General features: G+C 45.7%; 1 protein-coding gene across 1 annotated transcript in view; it reads left to right on the top strand.

Annotated features, from left to right (window-relative positions):
- Positions 1-21,739, top strand: part of CASQ1 (calsequestrin 1) — a 90,889-nt gene that overhangs the window by 6,857 nt on the left and 62,293 nt on the right. Inside the window, exon 2 of the mRNA XM_073567020.1 lies at positions 5,907-5,991. Within this exon, the coding sequence (XP_073423121.1) occupies positions 5,907-5,991 (85 nt within the window). The remainder of the gene's footprint in view (positions 1-5,906; positions 5,992-21,739) is intronic.

Genomic DNA, 21,739 nt, shown 5'->3' with positions numbered 1-21,739 from the left:
GGATCCAGGACGCAAGAATCCAGAACAACTAGCCATGTCTATTATCTGCTATGTAAAAAAAAATAATGAAAATTAAAAAAGAAATCTAAGAAATCTGAAATGCAACATATAAATTAAAGTGATTGGACATCCTAAAAGAGTGGAAGGTTCCTGCTGAACTCACAAAGTAGTCTGGAATTACTACAGAGGTCTCCAAACGTTACCTCTACAGGTTCTGATTTGAATTATAGTAGTATAGTATAGTAGTTATATTCTTGCAATAGAAGTAGTATTATAGTAGTTATATTCTTGCAATAGAAGTAGTATTATAGTAGTTATATTCTTGTACATAGAGAACAGTATTATAGTAGTTATATTCTTGTACATAGGGGCAGTATTATAGTAGTTATATTCTTGTACATAGGGGCAGTATTATAGTAGTTATATTCTTATACATAGGGGGCAGTATTATAGTTGTTATATTCTTGTACATAGGGGCAGTATTATAGTAGTTATATTCTTGTACATAGCAGTATTATAGTAGTTATATTCTTGTACATAGGAGCAGTATTATAGTAGTTATATTCTTGTACATAGGAGCAGTATTATAGTAGTTATATTCTTGTACGTAGGGGCAGTATTATAGTAGTTATATTCTTATACATAGGGAGCAGTATTATTGTAGTTATATTCTTGTACATAGGGGGCAGTATTATAGTAGTTATATTCTTGTACATAGGGGCAGTATTATAGTAGTTATATTCTTGTACATATGGGGCAGTATTATGGTAGCTATATGCTTGTACATAGGGGCAGTATTATAGTAGTTATATTTTTGTGCATTAGGAGCAGTATTATAGTATGTATATTTATGTACATAGGGGGCAGTGTTATAGTAGCTATATTCTTGTACACAGTGACAGTATTATAGTAGTTATATTCTTCTGCATATGGAGCAGTACTATAGTAGTTATATTCTTGTACATAGGGGCAGTATTATAGTAGTTATATTCTTGTACATAGGAGCAGTATTATAGTAGTTATATTCTTGTACATAGGGGCAGTATTATAGTAGTTGTATTCTTGTACATAGGGGCAGTATTATGGTAGCTATATGCTTGTACATAGGGGCAATATTATAGTAGTTATATTCTTGTACATAGGAGCAGTATTACAGTTGTTATATTCTTGTACATATGGGCAGTATTATAGTAGTTATAGTCTTGTACATAGGGGGCAGTATTATAGTAGTTATATTCTTGTACATGGGGTAGTATTATAGTAGTTATACTCTTGTACATAGAGGCAGTATTATAGTAGTTATATTCTTGTACATAGGGGCAGTATTATAGTAGTTCTATTCTTGTACATAGGAACAGTATTATAGTAGTTACATTCTTGTGCATATGGAGCAGTATTATAGTAAAAAAGGAAAGAAGCCAGCAACGCTCGTGGTCAGAACGCAATACATAAAGTGCATATGCACATATTAATTTCTAACTGTATTTTAAAATGAGACATTTAGCAAAAAATTGGTCAATCATTTGAGCTACCCCGCAACGCCAAGGCAATCTCATATGGGGCAGTCCTACTCTACGTTTTTATATTTGCTGTGCCATTGAGGCGTCCTAAATGTATTAAAAGCAAGACCATATTAAATGCACACTGTACCTGAAGCGTTTCTGAATCACTCCCATGAAGCCAGAAAGGTGAGCGCAGATAAAGGCCAACCAGTATTATAGTAGTTATATTCTTGTACATAGGGGCAGTATTATAGTAGTTATATTCTTGTACATAGGGGCAGTATTATAGTAGTTATATTCTTGTACATAGGAGGCAGTATTATGGTAGTTATATTCTTGTACATAGGAGCAGTATTATAGTAGTTATATTCTTGTTCATAGGAGCAGTATTATAGTAGTTATATTCTTGTACATAGAGGCAATATTATAGTAGTTATATTCTTGTACAAAGGGGCAGTATTATAGTAGTTATATTCTTGTACATAGGAGCGGTATTATAGTAGTTGTATTCTTATACATAGAATGCAGTATTATAGGAGTTGTATTCATGTACATAGGAGCAGTATTATAGTAGTTATATACTTGTACATAAAATCAGCATTATGGTAGTTATATTCTTGTACCAAGGGGCAGTATTATACTAGTTATATAGTTATATTTTTGTACATAGGGGCAATGTTATAGTAGTTATATTCTTGTACATAGGGGCAGGATTATAGTAGTTATATTCTTGTACATATGGAGCAGTATTATAGTAAAAAAGGAAAGAAGCCAGCACTGCTCATGGTCAGAACGTCCTAGGCAAAGTTTAAAATGGGGCCCAAATGCTAACATACTGCACATCACACAGAAGCATTTCGATTGTAGTTACATGCGCTGAGTTCAGGCCGCTAAATGAGTGTGATCAACAATATTTATGTCGTTCAACACTTGTTTCTCGGCCTCTTTCCACCGTCTGAGAAAGAATGATGGGGACAGAACTATCACTAATGGATCAATCTGTCCCCATACAGTATCATGTTATCAGCAGCATATCTGCAGTTTACACCCCATAGTCCTCCATATAATATAATGTGCCCTATAGTCCTCCATATATTAAAATACACTGCTCAGTCCTCCATATAGTATAATACACTCATCGTAGTGCTCCATATAGTATAATACACTCCCAGTCATCCATGTAGTACAATCACTTCCCATAGTATATTTACACCCCATAGTTCTTCACATAGTATAATGTATTCCCTATAGTCCTGGATACACTATAATGCAGCTCACATATAGTATAATGCAGCCACCCTATAGAGCATAATGCAACCACCCCACAGAGTATAATGCAGCCCCGCCATACAATAAAATGCAACCCACCATAGAATAAAATGCAGCCCCCCTCTTATAGTATAATGCAGCCACCTCTTAGAACATAATGCAGCCACCCCACAGAATATAATGTAACCCCCATAGAGTATAATGCAGCCCCCATAGAATATAATGCAGCCCCTTATATAGTATAATGTAGCCCCTCCATAGAATACAATGTAGCCCTCCTCATATAGTATAATGCAGCCCTAATAGAATATAATGTAGCCCCCTCAAAGTATAATAAAGCCCCCCATACAATATAATCTAGCCCCCCATAGAATACAATGTAGCCTTCTCATATACACTAATGTAGCCCCCCCATAGAGTATGATGCAATAACCCCCCATAGAATATAATATAATACTGCACTCCATTGAATATAATGTAGCCCCGAATAGAATATAACACAGCCTCCCCCATAGAATATAATGTACCCCCATAGTATATAACACAGCGACATAGTATATAGTACTGCCCACATAGTATATAGCACAGCACCACATGGTAGATAGCACAGCCCCACATGGTATATAGCACAGCACATCATGGTATACAGCACAGCCCCACATGGTATACAGCACAGCTCCACATGGTGTACAGCACAACCCCACATGGTATACAGCACAGTCACATACGGTATACAGCACAGCCCCCATCCCCCAGTAGGGGTAGATAGCACAACATTACATGGTATATAGCACAGCACCACATGGTATACAGCACAGCCCCACATGGTATATAGCACAGCCCCACATGGTATACAGCACAGCCCCACATGGTATACAGCACAACCCCACATGGTATACAGCACAGCCCCACATGGTATACAGCACAGCACAGCCCCCCTCTCCCCCAGCACAGTCCCACATGGTACACAGCACAGACACCCACCCAGCACAGGACCATGGTATATAGCACAGCCCCACATGGTATACAGCACAGCCCCCCAGCACAGCGCCATAGTATACAGCACAACCCCCCAGCACAGCACCATGGTATACAGCCCAGCCCCCCCAGTACAGCACCAAAGTATACAGCACAGCACCATGGTATAGAGCCCCCCTCCAGCACAGCACCATGGTATACAGATCCCCCTACCCCACCACAGCACCATGGTATACAGCCCCCCCTCCCCCAGCACAGCACCATGGTATACAGCACAGCCCCCCAGCACAGCACCATGATATACAGCACAGCCCCCCCAGCACAGCACCATGGTATACAGCACAGCACCATGGTATACAGCCCCCCTCCCTCCCAGCACAGCACCATGGTATACAGCCCACAGCACAGCACCATGGTATACAGTCCCCCTCTAGGACAGCACCGTGGTATACAGCCCTCCATACAGCACAGCACCGTGGTATACAGCCCCCCAGCACAGCACCATGGTATACAGCCCCTCCAGCACAGCACCATGGTATACAGACCCCCCTCCCCCCAGCACAGCACAATGGTATACAGACCCCCAAGCACAGCACCATGGTATACAGCCCCCCTTCCCCCCCAGCACCACACCATGGTATACAGCCCCCCAGCACAGCACCATGGTATACAGCCCCCCAGCACAGCACAGTACCATGGTATTCAGCCTCCCCAGCACACCACAGCACTATGGTATACAGCCCCGCCCAGCACAGCAATGCACCATGATATACAGCCCCTCCCAACCCAGCACAGCACCATGGTATACAGCCCCCTCCCTCCCAGCACAGCAGCATGGTATACAGCCCCCAGCACAGCACAGAACCATGGTATACAGTCCCCCTTCAGGACAGCACCATGGTATACAGCCCCCCTCCAGCACAGCACCATGGTATACAGCCCCCAGCACAGCACCATGGTATACAGCCCCCTCAGCACAGCACAGCACCATGGTATACAGACCCCCCTCCCCCAGCACAGCACCATGGTATACAGCCCCCCAGCACAGCACCATGGTATACAGCAACCCTCCCCTCCAGCACCACACCGCACCATGGTATACAGCCCCCCCAGCCCAGCACCATGGTATACAGGCCCCCCTCCCCCCAGCACAGCACCATGGTATTCAGCCCCCCCAGCACAACACAGCACCATGGTATACAGCCCCCCTCCCCCCCAGCACAGCACCGCACCATGGTATACAGCCCCTCCCAGCCCAGCACAGCACCATGGTATACAGCCCCCCTCCCCCAGCAAATCACAGCACCATGGTATACAGCCCTCCTCCCCCCAGCACAGCACAGCACCATGGTATACAGCTCCCCCAGCACAGCACAGCGGTATACAGCACCCTCCAGCACAGCACCATGGTACAGTACTCACTCTTGCATTAAAAAAACACTCCTCACCTTCTCCTCGTGCCTGCGCTGCTCCCGGCTCCTGCTCTGCCTGGTACACAGTGAGTGCGCGATGACGTCATCACGCACCCGCTGTGTCAGAGGCAGGGCGGGGAATGATGGGAGAGGGAGCATCAGTTGATGCTCTCTCCTCCATCATTGCCTCCTTCAATGCGGTGGCGGGGGGAGTGGTGTTGGGGGCAGGGGAAGTCGGCACTGGGGGCAGGCGGGCCCCCCATGCCTCACAGGGCCCCATAGCGGCTGCATGATGTGCCGCTAGCTGGGTGCCCCTGGGGGAGCAGGGGCCCTAGGCAGCTGCCTGGTCTGCCTGCCCCTAACGCCGGCCCTGCATAGGGGCAGTATTTTAGTAGTTATATTCTGGTACATAGGAGGCACTATTATAGTAGTTATATTCTTGTACATAGGAGGCAGTATTATAGTAGTTATATTCTTGTACATAGGAGGCCCTATTATAGTAGTTATATTCTTGTACATAGGAGGCAGTGATATTTTTCAAAACGTAAACCTCTTCCATGTGACTTAGAGATGATTTCTATGTAGTTGTGATTAGATCTGCTTTTACAGTACTGGGCTCTGCTGTGAATGCTAACATATTTGTAATCTCATATAATGCACCAAACCCTATGTCTGGTTTTATAGTCCTAAAACATTTTCTTTCCTCTTCTTTCCTCTTTTTCTCCCTTTCTGTCTTTTTCCCTAGTTAGCTGCCCAAGTCCTAGAAGATAAAGGTGTGGGATTTGGGTTGGTGGACTCTGAACACGATGCTGCAGTAGCCAAAAAGTTAGGTGAGTGTCAAAAGAACATCACTTTATTTTCAGTATCTGCAAAGTTAGATTACTGTTACAAAGATATATATTTTTCCTGTATCATAGTTAGATTAGAAGTTTTGACACTTAGGACATAGCCTGCCCTCTAGTGGGCAAAAGGACTTTAAATCCTGCATCTGATAAAGATTCTCTTTACAGGGGTTTTCTATAATTAAGGTGACATATAACAAAGTAATTACTTGTTGAAGATTAGTTTGATCTTTCATAAATTCCAAAGGACAAAGTTGTCCCATGCCGGTAAATCGGTGGGGGCCTGAGAGGTTGGACCGTCACTGGTTTATCCTATGGATAACTGATAAAGTCTCGATACCGGAATATCCCTTTAAGACTGTTTAAATGCAAAGAAATGAAATCTATGCCTGCAATGAAAAAAGTGTCAAATTGTGGCAAAATCTGTGCGAATAATCAAGTTCGAATATTTAGAATTTAGCGTAAACTTAGAGACCACTAAAACTGGACCGATGTTGGAGATAATTTTGAAGTGGTCTAAAAGTAAACCTAGATCTAGAGGAACAGTCCCAAATTTCGGTATCTGTTTGGCTGTTCAGTTGACTACCACGGTGGAGCAGGGAACCATGGGATCCCTACTCCATGGTACTATACAGGTAAAGACTGAAGAATTTTCAGTTCATGTGACAGGCAGAAAAGATCAGCTGTGTGGGGGGAATGTACTGTGAGGACTTCATACTGTGTGTGGGGGAATCTATTAAGAGGACATCATACTGTGTGGGGAAGAACGTACTGTGTGGGAAAAAATTTACTGTGAGGACATCATATTGTGTTTGGGGGAATGTACTGTAGGCACATCATACTGTATGTGGAGGTAATGTACTGTTGGGGAATCATACTGTGTGGGGGATTGTATGTGGGGCATCATACTGTGTGTGAGGGAATGTACTGTGGGGAGACATCATACTGTGCATGGGAAAATTTACAGTGGGAAGACCATACTATGTGTGGATGAATGTACGTTGGGGACATCATACGGCGTGTGGGAATTTACTGTGGGATCACTATACTGTTTATAAGGTAATGTATTGTGGGGAATATGCCAGGTGGTGCATTATACTGTGTGTGAGAGAATCTACTATGGGGACATCATACTTTGTGTGTGAGTATGTGCTGTGGGGGCTTCATACTGTGTGTGGTGGGAATTTTCAGTGGGATCATCATGCTGTGCCCAAGTTAATGTACTGTGGGGACATTATACTGTGTGTGGGGAGAATGTACTGTGGGGACATCATAAGCGTGCATGAGGAAGAATGAACTATGGGGACATCATACTGCGTGTGTGAGGGAATGTACTTTGGGGACATCATACTGTGTGTGAAATGTACTGTACGAATATCATAAGGTGTGGGGGGATGTACTGTGGGGACATCATACTGTGTGTGTGTGAGTACATGTTCTGTGAGGACGTCATATTGTGTGTGGGGGTCACTATGGGGAAAAGTACTGTACTGTGTGGACCTCACTACGAGAATTTTTCTCTGTGTGCTCACACACAGGAGTAGGCCAGGTTAGGCAAGTGGCTTATTGCAATAGAAATATTACTGCATAAAAAATAGAAAAAAATGCGGCACTCACCCGTAAGCTATAATAAAATGCAGTCCTTTATTCAACCATGCACGGTATATGGACACGCTTCATAGGTAAGGGAAGACAGCAGGGAGGAAAGTGGACGACGATCGTTTCGCGTCAAGAAACGCCTCTACGGGTCCAGCATTAGAAACATTACTGCAGCGCATTTCGCAGTGTGAATCTTTCATTTTTATTTTTCAAAGTTCGGAGGAAGTGTAGAAGAAGTTGTTTTGTCCTTCGCCTACAGTGAAGGCACACATTTTATCTCCCACACATGACAGAGACAGACATTTTATCTCCCACACATGACAGAGACAGACATTTTATCTCCCACACATGATAGAGGGGGACATTTTATCTCCCACACATGACAGAGACAGACATTTTATCTCCCACACATGATAGAGGGGGACATTTTATCTCCCACACATGATAGAGGGGGACATTTTATCTCCCACACACAATTGAGGGGGACATTTTGTCTCTCACACGATAGAGGGGGACATTTTGTCTCCCACACATAATAGAGATGGACATTTTATCTCCCACACATGACAGAGACAGACATTTTATCTCCCACACATGACAGAGACGGACTGTCACGTGCCCCGTCCTGAGTGACACGGCCAGCAGGCCGGTAACTGATACAATAAGACAAAGGGGATAGGGAAAACCTGGGTAACAATAACAATGGTGACCCTGCGATAGGGAACGGGGAAGTGGAGACCTCCTGCACTCCCCTGAGTCAGTGTCTCTACACTCCTAACGTTCCCTAGGCCGGTTCCGCACCGGGCGCTGATCAGGATACCTAATATCTCTAGCTCGCCCTGCACCTAAACCCTCATTAGGGAAATGGTCGATGCGGAAACTAATCCCACCACTGCACTAAAACACACATAAGGAAAAGTGACAAAACAGGGGGAACACCACTCAGCTTTGCTCTGTTGCTTACGCTCCCAGCAACAGAGCCCACCACCTGCGTGCATCTTTTCCTCCGACCGGATCCAACACCATAGTGCAGCCTTGGAGTAAACAGTCCACCACCTGCGTGCAGCTGTCCAGAAACAGAGTCCAGCAAATGATTACAGCTTTTCTGCCAAAGAGTCCAACATTTTGAGTCCAGCTTTCCAGCAACCGAATCCAGCATCCTGAGTGAAGCTCTACACCATAGCTGCCACTCCACCAAGCCATGCAAGAACTCCTTGCTGACACCATAGCTGCGACTCCACCAAGCCATGCCAGCCCTCCTTGCAGACACCATAGCTGACACTCGAGGACTCTCACTGAGCTGCCCGTGACTCTCCTTCAGCTCCATTCTTCACCTAGGCTTGCTTGCAAATGAGGAACTTATCACCAACCGTGATTGACACACCTGACACTCTTTTATAGAGCAAACACATCTGTTACATAATTACGTGCACAAACTAAGGTAACCAGAATGCAATGACCCTAATGGCCACTGGGGGGAAAACTACAACTGAAATCACCACAGTGCAATGACCGGGGGCAAAACCACCTTTGGCCCACAGCCAAGGAAAAAAAAAAGGTTACTTTGCGCATTTAATCTGTCAAATCCAACCTGGATCGTGACACGGACATTTTATCTCCCACACATTACAGAGATGGACATTTTATCTCCCACACATGACAGAGACAGACATTTTATCTCCCACACATGATAGAGGGGGACATTTTATCTCCCACAAATGATAGAGACGGACATTTTATCTCCCATACATAATAGAGATGGACATTTTATCTCCCACACATGATAGAGGGGGACATTTTATCTCCCACACATGATAGAGGGGGACATTTTATCTCCCATACATAATAGAAATGGACATTTTATCTCCCACACATGATAGAGGGGGACATTTTATCTCCCACACATGATAGAGGGGGACATTTTATCTCCCACACATAATAGAGATGGACATTTTATCTCCCACACATGATAGAGGCAGACATTTTATCTCCCACACTTAATAGAGGGGGGCATTTTGTCTCCCACACATGATAGAGGGGGACATTTTATCTCCCACACATAACAGAGATGGACATTTTATCTCCCACACATGATAGAGGCAGACATTTTATCTCCCACACTTAATAGAGGGGGGCATTTTGTCTCCCACACAAGATAGAGGGGGACATTTTATCTCCCACACATAACAGAGATGGACATTTTATCTCCCACACATGATAGAGGCAGACATTTTATCTCCCACACTTAATAGAGGGGGGCATTTTATCTCCCACACATAATAGAGATGGACATTTTATCTCCCACACATGATAGAGGCAGACATTTTATCTCCCACACTTAATAGAGGGGGACATTTTATCTCCCACACATAATAGAGATGGACATTTTATCTCCCACACATGATAGAGGCAGACATTTTATCTCCCACACTTAATAGAGGGGGGCATTTTGTCTCCCACACATGATAGAGGGGGACATTTTATCTCCCACACATGATAGAGCCGGACATTTTGTCTCTCACACATGATAGAGGCAGACATTTTGTCTCTCACACATGATAGAGGCAGACATTTTGTCTCTCACACATGATAGAGTCAGACATTTTGTCTCCCACACATGACAGAGGCGAAGATTTTGTCTCCCACACGAGAGAGGGACATTTTATCTCCCACACATGATAGAGGCAGACACTTTGACTCCCACACATGATAAAGGCGGACATTTTGTCCAACCCCACCCTGGTTCTCTTACATGAACCCCAACACTACCAGCTGCAACCAGTGTACGATTACGTCTCACAAAATAGCTCCTTCTTTGGCATGAGGCACACTTTCATCTTTCTCATTTATGCTGTAGAAGAAGGCAGTTTATTTCTCCCCTGGTAAACAATCCTACAGAAGGAGCAGGTTACAGACATTAAATACTAAGTCCAATTAAATTTAAAAGTGAAGCGCCTGGTTGCCATAGAGACCCCTATTCTGATTATACCGGGGGGCTGGGGGTGCTCGGAGCCTCACCGAGAACACGATGTTTTGTCGGAATGAAGAACAAACAGAGCAGACGCCGTTAACCTCACTGATCAAACATTTCTTCATTAGCGGTCGTTTGGCTTAATGCTCCGCGATTAAGGCCTGGCACAGACATCACAAGCCCAAGTATACCTCGAGCCGACCTGGTTGCTCCCTGCCAACATCTTGAGTGTTGTCATGTAGAGGTTAGAAGCCCACTTCAAGCGCTCACTGAAGAGATGAGCTTCTCCCAGGGACTCGATATATGGTCCTTGTATCTGACGAGGGGTCACAAGACCTGTCCTCATAATGTATGTAGAAGGATATAGCAAAAACCATGACCAACTAATGAAATGTATGTACACAGCAGAATAGTGAAAGTAGCTCTGGAGTATAATACAGGATGTAAGTCAGGAACAGTACAGCATAAGTAATGTAACTTATGTACACAGTGCCGGCTATTGAACGCAGGTGAATCCGCATATGTTCACCGAGCGGAATCACCGCGCCAATACATTGTACGGTTGAAATTTATCTTGCGGAGACTCGTGTCTCCGCAAGGTAAATATGCTGTGGTCTGGAGAGACGTGCCACATGTCCTTCTCCATGGGTTAGCCGTGGGCGTCTGTGCACGCATTGTGGACATGGGATTTCTTGAAATCTCATCCACTATGCTGTAACAGCTGGACGCTGCACGAGGACGCAGCGTCCAACCCGCATCATTTACTGACCATGTGCACCTACCCTACTCCGGCTGAGTTAGAATGATTGGTATAGATAGTCGCACACCCCATGGTCCTTGATAGAGTATAAGGCAGCCACCCTTAGAGTATACTGCAGTTCCCTCAGAATATAATGCAGCTCCCTCGGAATATAATGCAACCCCCCACATACAGTATAATACTGCCTCCTCAGAGTATAATGCATCCGTTTCAGAGTACAATGCAGCCTCTTTAGAATATAATGATGCCCCCTCAGAGTATAATGCAGCCTTCTCAGCGTATAATGCAGCCCCCCACACAGTATAATTCAGCCCCCCCACAAACACACACAGTATAGTGCAGCCCCCTCACACACAGTATAATGAAGCCCTCCACACACACAGTATAATGCAGCCCATTGAGAGTATAATGCAGCCTCCTAAGAGTATAATGCAGCACCCTCAGAGTATAAAGCAGCCTCACACACATGCAGCGCCCCCACAAACATACAAAGTATAGTGCAGCACCCCCCACACACAGTATAATGCAGCCTCCCACACACACAGTATAATGCAGCCCTCCATACACAGTGTAATACCGCCCTCTCACACAGTATAGTGCAGTCCCCACATACAGTTTAATGCAGCCCCCTCACACACAGTATAATGAAGCCCTCCACACACACAGTATAATGCAGCCCATTGAGAGTATAATGCAGCCTCCTAAGAGTATAATGCAGCACCCTCAGAGTATAAAGCAGCCTCACACACATGCAGCGCCCCCACAAACATACAAAGTATAGTGCAGCACCCCCACACACAGTATAATGCAGCCTCCCACACACACAGTATAATGCAGCCCTCCATACACAGTGTAATACCGCCCTCTCACACAGTATAGTGTAGTCCCCACATACAGTTTAATGCAGCCTCCCACACACACAGTATTGTGCAGTCCCTCAGAGTATAAAGCAGCCCCCTCAAAGTATAAAGCAGCCCTACACACAGTATAATTCAGCCCCCCACAAACACACAGTATAGTGCAGTACCCCACACAGTATAGTGCAGCAGACACAAACACTATAATGCATACACACACACACTATAATGCATGCACACTCACACACACACACACACACTCACTCTCACACAATACTTACCTCTCCTCCTTGTTTTGCTGCTGCTCAGACTTCTGCAGAGTGTCTCATCAGCTCCACTGCTGAAATATGCTGAGGCAGAGGCAGAGGCTGGGGGAGTGATGAGAAAGGCAGCACCATGTGACACTCCTCCATCAGGGCTTTCAACCATATATCGGCATCTTTGTCGATAAGTTGAATGTGTGATGCAGGGGGACAGCGCAGCACCGGGCCCCTCTTACTCAGGGGCCGCATAGCGGCTGTGTGGTGTGCTGCTAATAGCGGCACGCCACTAGCTGAGGGCCCCTGGAGAAGCGGGGTCCTAGGCGGCTGCCTGGCCCGCCTGCCCCTAATGCCAGCCCTGGGTATAATACAGGATGTAACTCAGGATCAGTAATGTAATGGCTGTACACAGTGACTGCACGAGCAGAATAGTGAGTGCAGCTCTGGAGTATAATACAGGATGTAACTCAGGATCAGAAATGTCATGTAAGCACACAGTAACTGCACCAGCAGAATAGTGAGTGCAACTCTGGTGTATAATATAGGATGTAACTCAGGATCAATAATGTAATGTATGTACACAGTGACTGCACCAGCAGAATAGTGAGTGCAGCTCTGGAGTATAATACAGGATGTAACTCAGGATCAGAAATGTCATGTATGCACACAGTGACTGCACCAGCAGAATAGTGAGTGCAGCTCTGAAGTATAATACAGGATGTAACACAGTATCAGTAATGTAATGTATGTACACAGTGACGGCACCAGCAGAATAGTGAGTGCAGCTCTGGAGTATAATATAGGATGTAACTCAGGATCAATAATGTAATGTATGTACACAGTGGCTGTAACAGCAGAATAGTGAGTGCAGCTCTGGGGTTTAATACAGGATGTAACTCAGGATCAGCAATGTAATGTATGTACACAGTGACTGCACCAGCAGAATAGTGAGTGCAGCTCTGGAGTATAATACAGGATGTAACTCAGGATTAGTAATGTAATGTATGCACACAGTGACTGTACCAGCAGAATAGTGAGTGCAACTGTGGAGTATAATACAGGATGTAACTCAGGACCAGTGCAGGATACGGTAAGTAATGTAATATATGCACACAGTGACTGTACCAGCAGAACAGTGAGTGCAGCTCTGGGGTATAATACAGGATGTAACTCAGGATCAGTACAGGATAAGTAATGTAATGTACTGTATGTACACAGTGACCGCACCAGCAGAAAAGTGAGTGCAGCTCTGGGGTATAAATGATGATGTAACTCAGGATCGGTACAGGGTAAGTAATGTAATGTATTTACACAGTGACCACACCAGCAGACTAGTGAGTGCAGCTCTGGTGTATAATACAGAATTTAACTCAGGATCAGTACAAAATTAGTAATGTAATGTATGTACACAGTGACTGCACCAGCAGAATAATGAGTGCAGCTCTGGGGTATAATACAGGATGTAACTCAGGATCAGTACAGGATCAGTAATGTAATGCATGTACACAGTGACTGCACCAGCAGAATAGTGAGTGCAGCTCTGGTGTATAATACAGGATTTAACTCAGGATCAGTGCAAAATTAGTAATGTAATGTATGCACACAGTGACTGTACCAGCAGAACAGTGAGTGCAGCTCTGGGGTATAATACAGGATGTAACTCAGGATCAGTACAGGATAAGTAACGTAATGTACTGTATGTACACAGTGACCACACCAGCAGAATAGTGAGTGCAGCTCAGGGGTATAGTAGATGATGTAACTCAGGATCAGTACAGGGTAAGTAATGTAATGTACTGTATGTACACAGTGACCACACCAACAGAATAGTGAGTGCAGCTCTGGGGTATAATACAGGATGTAACTCAGGATCAGTACAGGATAAGTAACGTAATGTACTGTATGTACACAGTGACCACACCAGCAGAATAGTGAGTGCAGCTCAGGGGTATAGTAGATGATGTAACTCAGGATCAGTACAGAGTAAGTAATGTAATGTATTTACACAGTGACCACACCAGCAGACTAGTGAGTGCAGCTCTGGTGTATAATACAGAATTTAACTCAGGATCAGTACAAAATTAGTAATGTAATGTATGTACACAGTAACTGTACCTGCAGAATAGTGAGTGCAGCTCTGGAGTATAATACAGGATGTAACTCAGGATCAGTACAAAATCAGTAATTTAATGTATGTACACATTGACTGCACCAGCAGAATAGGGAGTGCAGCTCTGGAGTACAGGAAGTAACTCAGGATCAGTAATGTAATGTATGTACACAGTGACTCCACCAGCAGAATTGTGAGTGTAGCTCTGGAGTATAATGCAGGGTGTAACAGCATAGGATCAGTAGTGTAATGTATGTGCACAGTGACTGCACCAGCAAATTAGTGAGTGCAGCTCTGGAGTATAATACTGGAGGTAACTCAGGAACAGTACAGGATCAGTAATGTAATGTATGTACACAGTGACTGCACCAGCAGAATAGTGAGTGCAGCTCTGGAGTATAATGCAGGATGTAACTCAGGATCAGTACAGGATAAGTAAGGTCGGTTTCACATTTGCGGTTGTGTTCGCAGCGTTACTGATGCATACATCCGCATGCGTCGTGTTTTCCTATCTTTAACGTTGTGGGCGCAGGTACATGCGTTTGTATGCGTTCGACCGCGTTTGCTTACGCATGTGTTGTATCGGGTTGTGCGTGTGAGGCACAGCTAACGCATATTGCAATTTTGGAGGCGGTAAATTGGCTTGTGTACATTCAAAAATTTGCCAGGAAAATAGCACTTGCCAATCGTCCGTTTGTGGTTGACGGAGGACTCCGCCGTTAAGAGAAGACCAACAGGGATAGTTAGTCCAGGCTTGGGACTGCAGAGGCACAAAGTCCAAAACATAATACTCAAGCAATGAAACAGAACAGGTGCTGGCTTCATATACAGCTTTGGCAGGAAGCAAGATGGCCGACTTGTGAAACATCAAGATCCATGTTAACTAAGGGCAAGTCTAAGGGCAAGAAAAAACAGATTCTAGGACTAGATACTGACACCAGGGCATGTAGTTCCAAAGCTTTACTCACAGTCTGTTGTGCATACAGGTGCCCGCCTCGGTGCTGTGTCTTCCAGGTCAGGGGCTCAGCCAACCTCCAGGCAAGATGAAGTACTCCGTTCCAACACTCCGCCAACATATGTGCCTTTTCTGAACGTCTCCCTTTTTGCACCTATAGTGAAGTACTCTCAGTACTGAGTTACACTGGAGTTCCTCCTGTCAGTTGTTCCTATGAACTCTACTTGTACGGCAGACAGCTGTAGCCAGCTTCGGGGACTCCTTGCCACTAAGTCCAGGCTCACTCACGTTGCTGTTGTGCCCCCAAGTCTTGTGTGGGAATAAAGTGGTGACAACTTCTATTCCTCCGGTGTCTGCTGCAGGACCATTAGTATTCATACAACCTCGGGGACCGGACCCCGGCCTTGCGCTGTGAACTTGGGAAGGGTTCTGCTCTAACCCTAATCCTCAGACCTCCTCTTCTCCTTACGTTCCGTTCAAATCTATCTTTCTTATAAAGAGTCAGGCTTTCCATCAATGTCTCTTTCCTGTGCCAGGAGACCCAGGTCACTGAGGTCTGCTGCAGCACTTCCCTCGTCCATCCCACTCCGGGGATCTTCTCTCTGCTTCTGACCCCGTCAGCCTGACTAAATCCTAAACTCTTCCCAATCTTTTGGTGCAGACTAAGCTCCACCCACCTCCCAGCACTCCTCGTGTTCCAAGCAGGGAGCCACCAAAGGGTGCTTTGCTACACTACTATGTTGTGTGGGATGCAGGTGTTGGAGTGTGGTCAGGTGTCCCCACCTTACCTGGATGGTGGGGTACCACACCTCAGGAGGAGGTGCAGTACCTCTGTGGCGACTGAACCCTCAGGAGCGCCACATATGTACACAGTGACTGCACCAGCAGAATAGTGATTGCAGCTCTGGGGTATAATGCAGGATGTAACTGAGGATCATTACAGGATAAGCAATGTACACAGTGACTGCACCAGCAGAATATTGAAAACAGCTCTGGGGTATAATATAGGAAGTAACTCAGGATCAGTACAGGATCAGTAATGTAATGTATATACACAGTGACTCCACCAGCAGAATAGTGAGTGCAGCTCTGAAGTATAATACAGGAGGTAACTCAGGATCACTACAGGATCACCAATGTAATGTAGGTACTCAGTGACTGTGTAAGGAGGAAGACCGGGCTGCAGGTGCCTGCATCATGCTGGGTCCAGAACTGCTGAGATTGTGTCCCATGTTGCCCGGGCACGTTTGCCCTGGGCAGGTGCTCAGGACTGTGAGGAGGAAAAGGCTCCTCTGGAGGGGAAAGGCGTGCTGCCCCAGACCCATGGGCAGTGAAGAGGGCAACAGGACTTTGTGAGTGCTCCGCCGAAGGGACTATAAGCGTCCAGATACCGGCCACTGAAGCAACTCCACTTCTGCTGCTGACACTGCAATGACTAGCAATAGGGGCAGAGCAGGAACTTGTATTGGATTTACTGCAACTACTTCTACCCTTTTCTACCTTGTTTGTTCACAAATAAATAATCTCCCTGTTGGATCATAATTGTGCTTCTGGATCCTAACTGCCTGGGCTACAGTGACGGAGGAGGTAAATCCCCTGGAGTCATATCCGTCCTGTTTATTCATGTGCAAGGGGCCGGGGTGTGGACTGATTGTGCCTTAGTGACCTCGCCTGCGACTACCATCCCGTGCAACCTTGTTATAACTGCACCAGCAGAATAGTGAGTGCAGCTCTGGGGTATAATACAGGATGTAACTCAGGATCAATATAGGATCAGTAATATATGCACACAGTGACTGCACCAGCAGAATAGAGAGTGCAGCTCTGGAGTATAATACGGGATGTAACTGAGGATCAGCACAGGATAAGTAATGTAATGTATGTACACAGTGACTGCACCAGCAGAATAGAGAGTGCAGCTCTGGAGTATAATACGGGATGTAACTGAGGATCAGCACAGGATAAGTAATGTAATGTATGTATGTAGTACGTGTGCCGACTGGGGGGTGGTCCCTTTCGGCTGCGGAACAGACTGGAGTCAGACGCAAGAATCCGTTCAATCAGGTCCACTTTATTGGGTGTCTTCCTTGACATCCACAGCGATACGACAGCTTCTGCACATTGGCCCGGGTACCTATCACCTCCTCCTACTCCTGTTAGCGATGACCCTCTGGGTTCTTTCACCGTGGCTGCCTTTAGGCCCACGGCCACAGCGCTTTCCCCGACCGAATGAGCCCGCTGCGACACTACCCCTTCGGTGTCCAGCCGTCCGATACCCCAGGCCTCCTTTGTCCTGCGTCCTTCATCCTGCAGCTGTCCTGTCAGGGCCACCCCCTACTATCTGTCTCCTCTGACTTTTCCTGAGCTCTTCCTTCCTCTGTCTTCTCCTGAGCTCTTCTCTCCTCTGTCTCCTCCTGGATTCTCTCTAACCCTGGGACTCTCTTTCCTTTTATCACCTTTCCTGGGAATTCCCCTCCTCAGTCCTGTAACTCCACCCACCATGACTCTGCGTTTCCTAGCTTCAGCTGCTTTTAAGCCCTTTACTCACTGTCCTATGTCTCTATCTAGTGGCCAAAACCCAGTACTACACCGTCTCTCACTAATTCCTACTGTTTTCCCCACATCTTTATATAATTTACAATAAAGCATTGTACACAGCATATTTTACATTTTCCTTCTTCATCAGACAGGTCCACATATCAGTCCACCCTCCTACATGTACACAGTGACTGCACCAGCAGAATAGTGAGTGCAGCTCTGGGGTATAATACAGGAGGTAACTCAGGATCAGTACAGGATCCGTAATCTAATGTATGTACACAGTGACTGTACCAGCAGAATAGTGAGTGCAGCTCTGGGGTATAATACAGGATGTAACTCGGGATCAGTACAGGATCAGTAATGTATGTACACAGTGACACCAGCAGCCACTAGAGTTGAGCGAAACGGGTCGAAAAACTTCAAAAGTCGCCGACTTTTGGCAAAGTCGGGTTTCATGAAACGAAACTCGACCCTAGGATGAGGTCGGCCACGAGGTCGGCGACTTACGCGCCAAAGTCGCGTTTCAAAAGTTTGTTTTGCGCTCTTTTTCAGCCAATCAGGATCCACGGACACTGTGGGCAACGTGATGACATAGGCAGGGGTCACCACTATCTTTCAGAAGGGCATGCAAGTGATTGGCTTGCTTTGGTGGGCGTCACAGGGGTTATAAAAGGGCGTGCACGCCGACCGCCATCTTACTTCTGCCGATCTTAGCATAGGGAGAGGTTGCTGATTCTGTAGGGAGAGCGTTAGGCAGGGAAGAAGAAAAAAAAACTGATTCTGCTGCTAGCGATTTTGCCTGTACAACACACCAGTCACTGTGTGTGCAGTGCAAGGGGAGGCTATATTGTGGTGGATCAGTGGTGTTGGTTGTTAGGCTGCCTTCTAAGGCTTCCTGACAGCTGCATTGCTGTTTCCCCACTGCTCTGCAAACTGCTTTTTTAAAAGCAATCCCAATTTTTTTTTTTGTCCTGCTGAGGTACTGAGCGTGCATTTTTTCACACCATACAGCGGTGTACGCTCCTCACACAGTACCGTGTAACGGCTGTTATCACAGCCACAGTGAAGCTATCTGTGTGTCACTGTGGAAGGATAAGTGGAGGACTTGTTCCGTTCTTACAGACCTACACTCTAGGGAGATTCCTATTCTGCCCAATTCTACATACACCTTGTAGTTTGTGATACACTAGCCAATTTCTGCCTGTGACATAGCGCTCTGATATTCAGTGGGCCTCACACAATCCAAAAGTGTCCAGTGTCCACAAGTGTCTGCAGAAATTCAAAATCTCCCTTATCCTGTAGTCACTTTTTTCACACCTGTGCCATCGAGCCTGTGCATAGCGCTCTGATATTCAGTGGGCCTCACACAATCCAAAAGTATCCAGTGTCCACAAGTGTCTGCAGATATTCAAAATCTCCCTTATCCTGTAGTCACTTTTTTCACACCTGTGCCATCGAGCCTGTGACATAGCGCTGTGATATTCAGTGGGCCTCACACAATCCAAGTGTCCAGTGTCCACAAGTGTCTGCAGAAATTCAAAATCTCCCTTATCCTGTAGTCACTTTTTTCACACCTGTGCCATCGAGCCTGTGACATAGCGCTCTGATATTCAGTGGGCCTCACACAATCCAAGTGTCCAGTGTCCACAAGTGTCTGCAGAAATTCAAAATCTCCCTTATCCTGTAGTCACTTTTTTCACACCTGTGCCATCGAGCCTGTGACATAGCGCTCTGATATTCAGTGGGCCTCACACAATCCAAAAGTGTCCAGTGTCCACAAGTGTCTGCAGAAATTCAAAATCTCCCTTATCGTGTAGTCACTTTTTTCACACCTGTGCCATCGAGCCTGTGACATAGCGCTCTGATATTCAGTGGGCCTCACACAATCCAAAAGTATCCAGTGTCCACAAGTGTCTGCAGAAATTCAAAATCTCCCTTATCCTGTAGTCACTTTTTTCACACCTGTGCCATCGAGCCTGTGACATAGCGCTCTGATATTCAGTGGGCCTCATACAATCCAAAAGTGTCCAGTGTCCACAAGTGTCTGCAGAAATTCAAAATCTCCCTTATCCTGTAGTCACTTTTTTCACACCTGTGCCATCGAGCCTGTGACATAGCGCTCTGATATTCAGTGGGCCTCACATAATCCAAGTGTCCAGTGTCCACAAGTGTCTGCAGAAATTCAAAATCTCCCTTATCCTGTAGTCACTTTTTTCACACCTGTGCCATCGAGCCTGTGACATAGCGCTCTGATATTCAGTGGGCCTCACACAATCCAAAAGTGTCCAGTGTCCACAAGTGTCTGCAGAAATTCAAAATCTCCCTTATCCTGTAGTCACTTTTTTCACACCTGTGCCATCGAGCCTGTGACATAGCGCTCTGATATTCAGTGGGCCTCACACAATCCAAGTGTCCAGTGTCCACAAGTGTCTGCAGAAATTCAAAATCTCCCTTATCCTGTAGTCACTTTTTTCACACCTGTGCCATCGAGCCTGTGACATAGCGCTCTGATATTCAGTGGGCCTCACACAATCCAAATGTGTCCAGTGTCCACAAGTGTCTGCAGAAATTCAAAATCTCCCTTATCCTGTAGTCACTTTTTTCACACCTGTGCCATCGAGCCTGTGACATAGCGCTCTGATATTCAGTGGGCCTCACACAATCCAAGTGTCCAGTGTCCACAAGTGTCTGCAGAAATTCAAAATCTCCCTTATCCTGTAGTCACTTTTTTCACACCTGTGCCATCGAGCCTGTGACATATCGCTCTGATATTCAGTGGGCCTCACACAATCCAAAAGTGTCCAGTGTCCACTAGTGTGTGCAGAAATTCAAAATCTCCCTTATCCTGTAGTCACTTTTTTCACACCTGTGCCATCGAGCCTGTGACATAGAGCTCTGATATTCAGTGGGCCTCACACAATCCAAGTGTCCAGTGTCCACAAGTGTCTGCAGAAATTCAAAATCTCCCTTATCCTGTAGTCACCTTTTTCACACCTGTGCCATCGAGCCTGTGACATAGCGCTCTGATATTCAGTGGGCCTCACACAATCCAAGTGTCCAGTGTCCACAAGTGTCTGCAGAAATTCAAAATCTCCCTTATCCTGTAGTCACTTTTTTCACACCTGTGCCATCGAGCCTGTGACATAGCGCTCTGATATTCAGTGGGCCTTGCACAATCCAAATGTGTCCAGTGTCCACAAGTGTCTGCAGAAATTCAAAATCTCCCTTATCCTGTAGTCACTTTTTTCACACCTGTGCCATCGAGCCTGTGACATAGCGCTCTGATATTCAGTGGGCCTCACACAATCCAAGTGTCCAGTGTCCACAAGTGTCTGCAGAAATTCAAAATCTCCCTTATCCTGTAGTCACTTATTTCACACCTGTGCCATCGAGCCTGTGACATAGCGCTCTGATATTCAGTGGGCCTCACACAATCCAAAAGTGTCCAGTGTCCACTAGTGTGTGCAGAAATTCAAAATCTCCCTTATCCTGTAGTCACTTTTTTCACACCTGTGCCATTGAGCCTGTGACATAGCGCTCTGATATTCAGTGGGCCTCACACAATCCAAGTGTCCAGTGTCCACAAGTGTCTGCAGAAATTCAAAATCTCCCTTATCCTGTAGTCACTTTTTTCACACCTGTGCCATCGAGCCTGTGACATAGTGCTCTGATATTCAGTGGGC

Source organism: Dendrobates tinctorius, unplaced genomic scaffold, assembly GCF_039654945.1.
Source record: "Dendrobates tinctorius isolate UK_male_01 unplaced genomic scaffold, ASM3965494v1 ptg000019l, whole genome shotgun sequence".
Classification (NCBI taxonomy): domain Eukaryota; kingdom Metazoa; phylum Chordata; class Amphibia; order Anura; family Dendrobatidae; genus Dendrobates; species Dendrobates tinctorius.
Note: the sequence above shows the minus strand (reverse complement) of the source record. Positions and strands in the feature narration are given on the sequence as shown.